The sequence below is a fragment of the Capricornis sumatraensis genome, chromosome 19, assembly GCF_032405125.1.
Source record: "Capricornis sumatraensis isolate serow.1 chromosome 19, serow.2, whole genome shotgun sequence".
NCBI lineage: Eukaryota > Metazoa > Chordata > Mammalia > Artiodactyla > Bovidae > Capricornis > Capricornis sumatraensis.
This window is the reverse complement of record NC_091087.1, coordinates 34,416,315-34,428,463: the sequence shown is the minus strand read 5'-3', so window position 1 is coordinate 34,428,463 and position 12,149 is coordinate 34,416,315. Positions and strand designations below refer to the sequence as shown.

Sequence of the window (12,149 nt, the reverse complement as noted above, 5' to 3'; positions counted from 1 at the left end):
ACCGAGAGACCAACCAACCCAAAGGAATCATTGGGTCTCTTGAACTAGTCCTTCATAAAAGCAAGGTTTGGTTATGAAATTAGAAGCTTAAAATATCACACTGTTGGTATCTAAGACACTCATCAGCAGGAAAAAAAAAATGACATGTGTCTGAAATTTAACTGCACCCAGGGAACTCGGCACCCTATGTATATCCGTGAATGGTTGACACTTTCATAGGCTGGTGCCCTGGGTACCAACCACAGTGGTGAAAGCAACTTTGCATGTTGGAACAGACTCGGCTGTGTTTTGTCTTTTCATCAACACACCTGATACTGCACTCTCTTCATGGGAGGTTTTTTTCAATTAGCTCCTGAAGTAAGATTGATTTCACTTGAATTTTGCTGTAAATAGTTTTTCCTGGCAGAATGCTTGGTAGTGAATGATGGAGACAGAAGAGAAAGAAGACAGGAGATGACTTAGGGGAGAAAGTGATTTTTAACCAAAAGTGATCACTGAAGCAGATTTTCTAGAAGGGAGAGAACTGGTCCTCTGTTGAAAGAAATATCCTGAAGGTCATTTTGGTTGTGGAAGTCCTCTTGAGTTACAGTAGGTGAAAAACACTCTGGGACTGTCATAAAAGCTTGAAAAAGGTCATGGGACCCTGGAGAGGAAAGACTGGAGGAGGTGGAGGGTAGAGGACAGAAAGACAGAGAAAAAGGAGGAGGGGGAGGGCCTGGAGGGAGGAAGGGAGGAAAGAATGGAGAGATATTACACACTGGGGCCAAAGAGAAAAACACCCAGTGAGAAATCCCCAGACATGGTGGAGGATATTTTAAGAAGAATGACATGCAGCAAACAGCCCCTGGTTTTATGGTGCTGTCGTCCCTTCTCTGCACACCCAACACCCAGGAAAATATTATGGTGCTGGCTGTGCTTTTGTAAAAGGCTGTGGAAGGGTCTGTGGGCCTCGTGGGACAAAGCAGAAGGACAGAGAATTGCAGCTGCGGAAGTGGGGAGGGTGCAGGCAGGAGAGACGGATGCCGGGTGCCGAAGAGCAGCCAGGGCGGCAAAGACGGGGGACTTTTGCCTGCAGCAGAGCCCCTGTCTGCCCTCTTCTCCCCCAGCAGCCTCGCCTGGGGAGACTCCCTCCCCATATCTCCTCCAACCCGGCCAGAGGCCACAAGGGCATCACCAGGGCAGCCCCTGAGACCCCTACAGACCCCCTCTGGGTCTCCAGGAACAAAGTAGATAGCCTGGCTTCCCAGTTTCTCTGTTCCTAATTTGCCCTCTGGGACTCACAGGTCTTAGGAGCAAAGGAAAATGAAATGTTTGCTTAAAATGGGGCGCGCAAGGTGAGGGTGTCTGTTCTGAACTCTTAACTGGACTAGGCATCTTCAAGATTCATAAACTGTCTAGCTGTAAGTTCATTTCAGTAGCAGACTTCACAAGAATTGGAGGTCAAAACCCTACCATGTGTTTAAAATTTTTTTTATACCAGGTTAATAAAATATTCATTTGCTTGGAAAGCAAAAAAAAAAAAGGAGCAGGGGAACAGAGCCCCCTGGCAACTCCACCACGAATTGCTAATGAGCCCACATCCTGCCAGCTCTCTGCAAGATGGTACTTCCTCTTCAGTAACCTGGCTTCCTCTCCCTCGTCTGCTCTCTCACTCCTCCTACTCAACACCTTCCTCTCTGGGGTTTCTTGCTCCTCCTGAAGCTTCCCAACCCTTATCGCGGACTGTTCGAGGGGATTACCAGAGGCCCCAGTTCTACCTACCCTGTGAAATCTGCCGAAGAAGTGAAAGACAGCGAAGCCTAATGATAAAGTGACCCACAGGCGATGTGAACTTGAGCGAGTCCCTCGGCTTTCTCTTTGCATGAAAGGGACTCTTATCCCCAGATGGTTGTCAGGCTTAACTAAGACAGAGCACAGCACCTGGGCCTAAAAAAAATGCTCAAGATACAGCAACTGCCTGGCCTGAGCCTGCCCTCCTGTGAGGGAGAGGGATGGAGCTGCAGAGAAAGGAAGCGGAGGTCTGCAGGGGTGTGAGGGACAAACGGTCATAGCAACGAACACCAATATGCCTGCGAGCCTGTTAGGCATCCGCTCGGTTGGTTCCTTTGAATCCTCACCTTAGCCCGTGGAGGGAGCCTCTAGATTCAGCCCCAGGGGCTTCCCTGGCAGTGTAATGGTTAGGGCTTTTCCTTCCAATGCAGGAGGTATGGGTTCGATTCCTGGTCAGGGGGCTAAGATCCCACATGCCTTATGGCCAAAAAAGGCAATATTGTAACAAATTCAATACAGACTTTTTAAATGGTCCACATAGAAAAATAATCCTGAGGTTTCCCTGGTGGCTCAGTGGTAAAGAATCCACCTGCTAATGCAGGAGATTTGGGTTCGATCCTCGATCCGGGAAGATTTCACATGCTGTAGAGCAACTAAGCCCACATACCACAACTCCTGACCCTGTGCTCTAGAGCCCAGGAGGCTCAACTACTGAGCCCACATGCCCTAGAGCCCATGCTGCTATTGCAATGAGAAGCTCACGCACCACAATTGGAGAGTAGCCCCTGCTCATTCGCAACTAGAAAAAAGCCTGTGCAGCAATGAAGACCTAGTGCTACCAAAAATAAATAAATAAATAACTTTTAACCCCCCTAATGTTTGTAAAGATAAAATAAAATAAAACTTAAAATAAACTTAGACCTAATTAACAGATAAGGAAACTGAGGCTTAGAGACCTGTGAGAGCAGCCTTGTCATGGATGGCAACGCAGAAGTCATTCAGCAAGACTGGGGCTTCAACTGAGGTCTGCCAAGCTGCAAAGCTCTCTCTCTGAAGTCAGCCTTAAGCTTGAGCCCAGCCCCTTCTCTCTGATGGAGGAGAAACCCCTTCCTTGCCCTCGGCTAACACTCTACTAACAACCCAGTTCAACCCTGCTTGGCGCAAGAGAATGCTCAACCCTCTCTTACCTGGCCACAGGTGGGCAAGGTGTGTCCGGAAGGGCACAGGGAGTCCTTTTTCTCTTCCAGACTCTTCTGAGGGTCACTGTCACTTTTAAAGTATTTTCTGGGTGGGGGCTTGGGCTTGGAGGATGTAGGCTTTCTCACCAAAATCTCAAAGGATTTCTTGAGTTTCAGTGGTGGGTGGCTGCCCTGGCTTGCAGGGAGGGGCAGGCTCTCCTGGGGGTGCCTGGATGGGGCCCCAGGAGGCACCCCTGGTTCCCGCCCCAGGGGCAGGCTGGGGCTGTGCACACTGACTTCCAGGTCAGAGGGTGGCTGCTCTCCACTGCTGCTGGGACTGCCCCCGGGAGATCCTGACATGTAACTGCTGTCGCTGCTGGAACGGATCATGACCTTCTGCGCCCGTCGATGAGGGGGTGCAGAGTTCTTGTCCTGCTCCTTTTCCAAGGTGGGCCGCCCATGCCAGCTGCTCTCCAGCCTTTTGACACCTGCATTGGAAGCACAAATGAAACTCCATCCCTGGTCTGTCTCAGGACTCCTGCCAGGGGTACACTGCTTGCCCAGGCTGTCTGCTTCTCCCCGGAGGTCACTTTGGAATGAAGCTCAGAAGTCTTGGGTCTGGTGTCCAGCACCAGTGACATCAGGCTGGGAAAATCATTCAAACTTTCTGAGTCTCCAGGCATAGAGATGGAGATGTATCCCCAAGGTTGCCCTTCAAGGAAGGGCTTGATGTCCTGGCTGTTAGCCCCTTCAGGGACCACCTTGCCCAAAAGGCAGCCCACCTCCAATGCCTGATGGAGACGAGGCTAGAAAGACCCAACCAATTCTGCACACAGGACACCTCCAGTGGGCCATGTGAGCTCCATGGCTGGGCGGAAGTAGTCTGGTATCAACTCTGCTCAACTGGCCCCTCTGCTCAGCCCTGAGACATCCCTCGCTCCCATAGGTGTGGAGCCTCCGGATGCTTCTGAATCAACAATCTGACCATGGCCCATTTCAAAGCCTGCTGACCTTTGGGGGAACCCAAACTTCCACCCTCCATTTCCTATCTGTAAAATGGAGATACTCATTTCAGGGGCACTGGACATTTTGGGGTTCAAAATCAAAGAGAGAAAATGTCTGTGAAGGCGCTTTGAGCATTGTACCAAGAGGTCCGGGCTTTCATGGTGGCTCAGTGGTAAAAATCCTGCCTGCCAATGCAGAAAGCTCAGGTTCAACTCCTGGTTTGGGAAGATCCCCCTGGAGGAGGAAATGGCAATACACTCCACTATTTCCACCTGGGAAATCCCATGGGCAGAGGAGCTTTGTGGGCTATAGTCCTTGGGGTCTCAAAGAGTTGGACATGACTTAGTGATTGAACAACAATAACCAAGAGGTTACCTTTCTTTCCAAATATGAGGATGAAACAGGGCCAGAAAACCACTGTGCCTTAGCCAGACTCCCCTCTTCCTTTTCTCTTCTTATGCAGCCCTTCCTCCTGGTTCTGAGCCCCCTTCTGAAACCCTGTCATATTCTGAGCACTAGGGCCAACCACACACCCTCCACTGACCCTTCTTTGTCTCTAGTAGTAGAAGATGCCCCTTCCCTAGCACCACAGATCAGAAGAGTGGGAGCAGACCGAGGCCCAGGCTGTCGCTCAAATGTCAGCCATTCTGCAAGTCCAGGAGCAACAGGGGAGCCCCACAGGCGAGCATCTCAGACCTCAGTACAGAGCCAAGGCCGATCAAGCTCATAATTCAAATAGTCTTTAGAGAAAAAGCTTTTCTTTTGCTTTTTCCTGATCATAAAATAAAAATGTATCTTTGTTTAAAGTCAGCTGCAAAAAGGAAGAAATGAAAGCAAAAATTCACCCTCAGCCTATCAGAGATAACCGCTGTCAAACTTTTTTTCTCTGTCCTCCTCCCTTGAGCATAGATGCATGTCGAGTGGGTGGAAATGGAAGAACACCACTGAAATAAAATTCTGGATCCTGTCCTTTTATCTGGACACTTTCCAGACTGTGTAACATCCTTGTGAATATCAGTGCTAAAGCCTGCACATTATTCTATAATATGGACATTCCACAAAACTTGGCCAATGCCCACCAGCTGTACGTTGGAGTTGGCCGGCCTGGTTCCCACCCCAGATTATCTGTGTACTCTGTGGCTGATCTGGGGTAAGGGAGCCTCTCAGTGGCTGATCTGGGATAAGGGAGCCTCTCAGGACCCCACATTTTCCCAAAAATATGCATAAAAATTATATGGGAAGATTCAGGGAAATAGTGTATTAAATAGCATGCCTAACAAGATTAGAACTTAATACATGTCAGAAACTTTATTAATAGATATTATTCTTTCTAAGGAACCTATTAGCATGGGCTAGTGGTTGAAATCTCAAATGCCTATAGGGAGAGAGGTGAGACAGGCAACCTGGTAAAATAAGATAACAGGGAATGGTGAGGACTGTAAAGAACTAGAGAAGGTTGGTGGATTTAAAACTATTCAAATTCAGACGATTTTAAACTCTCGTGCCTCCAAAACAAAGCATGATGGGACCCCAATTTAGCTGGTGGACTGTTAGCTTTCAGTCCTTGTCTATGAACCAGGCTCGTCTGTGATGACTGCTATGTTCCTGAGGTAGAGAGTGAGTTGGTGGCTAGACTCAAAGCTTTCTAAGAAGACAAAGATGCTGCAAATGCAAGTTCACCGTCTCCTTACCTTCTAGACTCCACTGGTGCCGCTCCTTTCCAAGCTTGACGTTCTCCACAGCCTGGGCCACAGCTTCTTTGAGCTGCTGTTCAGAGACCTGGAAAATATACATCACCTCCTCAAGCAAATAGTGGGAAGGTCTGCATCAGGTTCTCAGTCCTGTACCAGTTCCCTAGCTGGGCCCCTGGATTTTGCTGTCTTTCATTCACACCCACTCTACAAAGAGCTGACATTCCCAGAAACACCCTGCGCATCAGTGGTTCCCTAGTATCTTATGGACAAAGTCCAAACTGTGTCAATAACGGGATTCTCAAGGTGGCCTCTCTGAACTCCCTAACCTTTTCTCCACTACTTGCTGCCAAATCGGCAGCAAGAGTTACCATTTTAGAGTTTACCTCTGGGGAGTTCTTCCACACTTAACGCTGCTGTGACATCATCATCACCTTTATTACCAACAACAACGATGTCATAACTGTAACCCTAGCCATCTTATTGCCACAGGCAATTAATCACCTTTGAGTAATAGTTAAAAGTATGAGTTCTGGAGCAAACAGACTCATGTGCAAGTCCCAGTGCCCTCATTTTCTAACCACACACTCACACAAGGAACTTAAGCTTCTAACCCTCAATGTTTTTCCTGCAAAACAGTGACAACAATAGAACCTACTTCACAGTAAAATCAGAGGGTTTTTAAAAAGAACTTTTTGGACACCAAAAGCACAAGCAACAAAAGGAAAAAAACAGATAAATTGGACAATCTCAAAATGAAAATATTCTGCATAACAAAGAACTATGAGATAAATGGGACAGAAAATATAGATACAATTGGATGGCGAAAAAGAAAAACATAGAAAGAAAAAGATTCAAATCGGATAACATCAAAATGAAAATATTCCGATATCTTTTTTTTTTCCTTTTTTTAAAAAATTTATATTGGTTTTGCCATACATTGACATGAATCCACCACGGGTGTACATGCATTCCCAAACATGAAACCCCCCCACCTCCCTCCCCATAACATCTCTCTGGGTCATCACCGTGCACCAGCCCCAAGCATGCTGTATCCTGCGTCGGACATAGACTGGCGATTCGATTCTTACATGATAGTATACATGTTACAATGCCATTCTCCCAAATCATCCCACCCTCTCCCTCTCCCTCTGAGTCCAAAAGTCCATCATTACTTTAAGAATTATCAAATCACCAGTAAGTTAACCTTTAAGACTAATTCTACTTGTTTCACATAATCATACTAAGGCTTTCTTTCTTCTTTGATTTTTTCCCTAAGTATTACTCATCCCCTTAAAATAATAAAGATGTAGCTATATTTAAGCAAAAAAAAAAAAAAAAGAAAATATTCCATGTATCAATCAACAAAGGGCAAAATCAGTAGAGTGAAATGGGACTCACAGAATGGGAGAAGACTTAGGCAAATCAGATTCCTACAACTCAACAGCAAGAACAATCAAACCATCCAAGTAAAAACGGGCATAGGATTTGAATAGATATTTTCTGAAGAAGACAGACAAATGGCCAACAAGCCTGTGAAAGGATGTTCAACATTAGTAACCATTAAGGAAATGCAGATCAAAACCAAGAGAGGACTTCTCTGGTGGTCCACTGGTTAGGACTTCCCCTTCTAAAGCAGAGGGTAGAGGTGCTATCCCTGGTCCGGGAGCTAAGATCCCACATGCCTCGAGGCCAAAAACCAAAACAAAAAATGAAAGCAGTACTGTAACAATTTCAATAAAGATTTTAAAAATGGCCCATATCAAAAAAATCTTTTAAAAAAACCAAAAACACGATGAGATATCACTTCACACCCATGAGGATGGCTATGTGGTCCAGTGGTTAGGAATCAGCCTGCAAATTCAGGGGACATAGGTTCACTCCCTGGTCTGGGATGCTCCCAGCTGCCTCAGGGCAACTAAGCCCATGGGCCACAACTGCTGAAGCCCGCACACCTTAGAGCCCATCCTCTGCAATAAGAGAAGCCTGTGTACTACAACTAGAGAGTAGCCCTTGAACAGCAACAAAGGCCCAGTGCAGCCAAAACTAAAAATTAAGTCATTAAAATAAATAGACAGAAAAGTGACAAGTGTTGATAAGGATATGGAGAAATTGAAACACTGGTGCATTGCTGGTGTGAACGTAAAATGAGAGAGCCAAGATGGAAAACAGTATGGCGGTTCCTCAAAAACTTAAAAATAGAATTACCATGTGAGCCAGCAATTCTACTCCTGTATATTACCCACATAGAATGGAAAGCAGGGACTCGAACAGATATTTGCACACGCAGGTTCATAGCGACAGGATTCACAATAGCCAAAAGATGGGAGCCACTCAAGTGTCCATCAACACATGAAGGGACGTGCAAAATATGGCCTCTAGATATACAATGGAGTCTTATTTAGCCTTCAAAAGGAAGGAAATGCTGACATAGTCCATAGCACAGGTGAGCCTAATGGACACCATGCTGAGTGAAAGCGCCCAGTCACATATGACACCACTTAGATGAGGTATGCAGAGTTGTCAAAATCAGAGAGCAAACAGAGGGAAGTCTGGGACACAGTGGGAGACAGAAAATGAGAAGAGTCTTCTCCAGAGGGGAGAAGGAGGGCTGTTTAAGGGGCAGAGAGTGTCACTTTGGCAAGATGAAGAGTCCTGGGAATGGCTGATGGTCATGGCTGCAAAACAATGTGAATGTCCATCACGCCACTGAACTCCATGCTTCAAAATGGCTAAGACTGGGGACTTCATGGTGGTCCAGGGGCTAAGAATCTGTGTTCCCACTGCAAGGTTCCATCCCTCACTGGGGAACTAGATTTCACTCACAACTAAGAGTCTGCCTGCTGAAACAAAGATAGAAGATCCTGCATGCAGCAATTAAGACCCAGTGCAGTGTTAGGACTCAAAATGGATTAAAGATCTAAATGTAAGACCAGAAACTATAAAACTCCTAGAGGAGAACATAGGCAAAACACTCTCCGACATAAATCACAGCAGGATCCTCTATGATCCACCTCCCAGAATTCTGGAAATAAAAGCAAAAATAAACAAATGGGATCTAATTAAAATTAAAAGCTTCTGCACAACAAAGGAAAATATAAGCAAGGTGAAAAGACAGCCTTCTGAATGGGAGAAAATAATAGCAAATGAAGCAACTGACAAACAACTAATCTCAAAAATATACAAGCAACTTATGCAACTCAATTCCAGAAAAATAAACGACCCAATCAAAAAATGGGCCAAAGAACTAAATAGACATTTCTCCAAAGAAGACATACGGATGGCTAACAAACACATGAAAAGATGCTCAACATCACTCATCATTAGAGAAATGCAAATCAAAACCACAAAACTTCACACCAGTCAGAATGTCTGCGATCCAAAAATCTGCAAGCAATAAATGCTGGAGAGGGTGTGGAGAAAAGGGAACCCTCCTACACTGTTGGTGGGAATGCAAACTAGTACAACCACTATGGAAAACAGTGTGGAGATTCCTTAAAAAATTGCAAATAGAACTGCCATATGACCCAGCAATCCCACTGCTGGGCATACACACTGAGGAAACCAGAAGTGAAAGAGACACATGTACCCCAATGTTCATCGCAGCACTGTTTATAATAGCCAGGACATGGAAACAACCTAGATGTCCATCAGCAGATGAATGGATAAGAAAGCTGTGGTACATATACACAACGGAGTATTACTCAGCCATTAAAAAGAATACATTTGAATCAGTTCTGATGAGATGGATGCAACTGGAGCCAATTATACAGAGTGAAGTAAGCCAGAAAGAAAAACACCAATACAGTATACTAACACATATATATGGAATTTAGAAAGATGGCAATGATGACCCTGTATGCAAGACAACAAAAAAGACACAGATGTGTATAGTGGACTTCTGGACTCAGAGGGAGAGGGAGAGGGTGGGATGATTTGGGAGAATGGCATTGAAATATGTATACTATCATGTAAGAATCGAATCACCAGTCTATGTCCGATGCAGGATACAGCATGCTTGGGGCTGGTGCACGGGGATGACCCAGAGGGATGTTGTGGGGAGGGAGGTGGGAGGGCAGTTCATGTTTGGGAACCCATGTACACCCGTGGTGGATTCATGTCAATGTATGGCAAAACCAATACAGTATTATAAAGTAAAATAAAGTAAAAATTAAAAGTTAAAAAAAAAAAAAAGACCCAGTGCAGCCATGGGGTCGCTAAGGGTCGGACACGACTGAGTGACTTCACTTTCACTTTTCACTTTCATGCATTGGAGAAGAAACTGGCAACCCACTCCAGTATTCTTGCCTGGAGAATCCCAGGGGGAGCCTGGTGGGCTACCATCTATGGGGTTGCACAGAGTCGGACATGACTGAAGCGACTTAGCAGCAGCAGCAGCCAAATAATACATAAATATTTCCTCCAGCATATGTACTGTCAGTGCTCACTAACTAAGCAGAGCTGTGTTTGAACCCTGCCACACGGGCCTGTGTAGATCTTACCCACCATCCCCTTCTCTATCCTATTTCTGCTGGGAGTCGGTCATGTCATCCAACCATCTCATCCTCTGTCATCCCCTTCTCCTGCCTTCCCCTTCTCCTGCCTTCAATCGTTTCCAGCATAGGGATCTTTTCCAGTGAGTCAGTTCTTCCCATAAGATGGACAAAGTATTGGAGGTTCAGCTTCAACATCAGTCTTTCTAATGAATATTCAGGACTGATTTCCTTTAGGATTGACTGGTTTTATCTCTTTGCAGTCCAAGAGAGTCTCAAGAGTCTGCCTCAGCACCACAGTTCAAAAGCATGAATTCTTCAGCACTCAGTTTTCTTTATAGTCCAACTCTCACATCCATACACGGCTACTGGAAAAACCTTAGCTTTGACTAGATGGACATTTGTCGGCAAAGTAATGTCTCTGCTTTTTAACATGCTATCTAGGTTGGTCATAGCTTTTCTTCCAAGGAGCAAGCGTCTTTTAATTTCATGGCTGCAGTCACCATCTGCAGTGATTTTGGAGCCCAAGAAAATAAAGTTTCTCACTGTTTCCATTGTTTCTCCTTTATTTGCTATGAACTGATGAGACTGGATGCCATGATCTTCGTTTTTTGAATGTTAAGTTTTAAACCAACTTTTTCACTCTCCTCTCTCACTTTCCTCCTCTTCGGTTTCTGCTGTAAGGGTGGAGTGATCTGCATATCTGAGGTTATTGATATTTCTTCCAGCAATCTTGATTCTAGCTTGTGCTTCCTCCAGCCTGGCATTTCGAATGATGTCCTCTGCATAGAAGTTAAGTAAGCAGAGTGACAATACTGCTTGACGTACTCCTTTCCCAATTTGGAACCAGTCCATTGCTCCATATCTAGTTCTAACTGTTGCTTCTTGACCTGCATACAGATTTCTCAGGAGGCAGGTAAGATGGTCTGGTATTCCCACCTCTTTAAGAATTTTCCACAGTGTGTTGTTATCCACACAGTTAAAGACTTTGTCATAGTCAATAAAGCAGAAGTAGATGTTTTTCTGGAATTATCTTGCTTTTTTGATGATCCAGTGGATGTTGGCAATTTGATCTCTGGTTCCTCTGCCTTTTCTAAAGCCAGCCATTATCAGCCTTAAAGGTAACTGCCTGCTGGCCTGTCTCACTAAACATCCCACAGTGCCTCCATCTCACCAGTCCCCAACTGAGATCATTCTTGTTGAGTTCTGCCCTAAGGTCACAGGTGTTAGGCCTCCTCAGAAGTGGAGCCCAGAACCAAGGTCACCTCTGAAGCTGACTGAGCCCCTTTGGCTTTGCCAAAAGCCTCCTGATCATCACTAACAAGCTTCCTGACTCCCAATTAGGCAAAGATGCCAACTCCAGTAAACACCCAATAGCACCCCAACCAATCACCTAACACCAACCATCCAACAGGAATTTTCTTTGTCTTGAGGCTATAAAAATTGGCTATTAACTCACGGAAACGGTAGGCTCTCTCTGGTCTGCCACGTCTGCCTGGAGGTTGGCCTGCTGTGCTCTAATTGCCCACATTACCTCTGCTCTTTGTTCTTAATAAACTCACTCCCTTCTGAAATGCTCTGTGTCTGGAAATTCTTTTCCAACTCTGAGCTTGGACTGCCTCAGTGATTCTCCTTCCTCCCAAGTCCACTCCCTTCTCCAGTTCTCAGTTCTGGCTGTGGTATTGCCTTTGCTCCATCTTCCAATCTAAAAATACTCCAGTCCTCCTAGGCTCTCCTCTCTCTTTTCCCAAACCTAATCAGCCAATACATCTCTCTCTCTTTTTTTCTCTAACATCTTAGAATTGAAGATGATTTCTTAAATCCTTGTTGCTAGTCTATTTCATTTATTTATTTGTTTATTTTTGGCCATACCATAAGGCATGTGGGATCTTAGTTCCCTGACCAGGGATTGAAACTGCACCCCCTGCATTGAAAGTGTGGAGTCTTAACCACTGGACTGCTAGGGAAGTCCCCAACCAACAGATTTTGTTGATTCTTCCCAAGTTGCCTCC

At 45.4% G+C, this 12,149-nt stretch overlaps 1 protein-coding gene across 2 annotated transcripts in view; it reads right to left on the bottom strand.

The window, feature by feature from the left end:
- IL16 (interleukin 16) overlaps nucleotides 1-12,149 on the bottom strand; it is an 82,011-nt gene that overhangs the window by 19,410 nt on the left and 50,452 nt on the right. For both annotated transcript variants that reach the window (XM_068991142.1, XM_068991140.1), the window contains exons 10-11: nucleotides 5,645-5,732; nucleotides 2,958-3,436 (exon numbers count right to left, since the gene is read on the bottom strand). In XM_068991142.1, coding sequence (XP_068847243.1) covers nucleotides 2,958-3,436; nucleotides 5,645-5,732 — 567 coding nt within the window. The remainder of the gene's footprint in view (nucleotides 1-2,957; nucleotides 3,437-5,644; nucleotides 5,733-12,149) is intronic.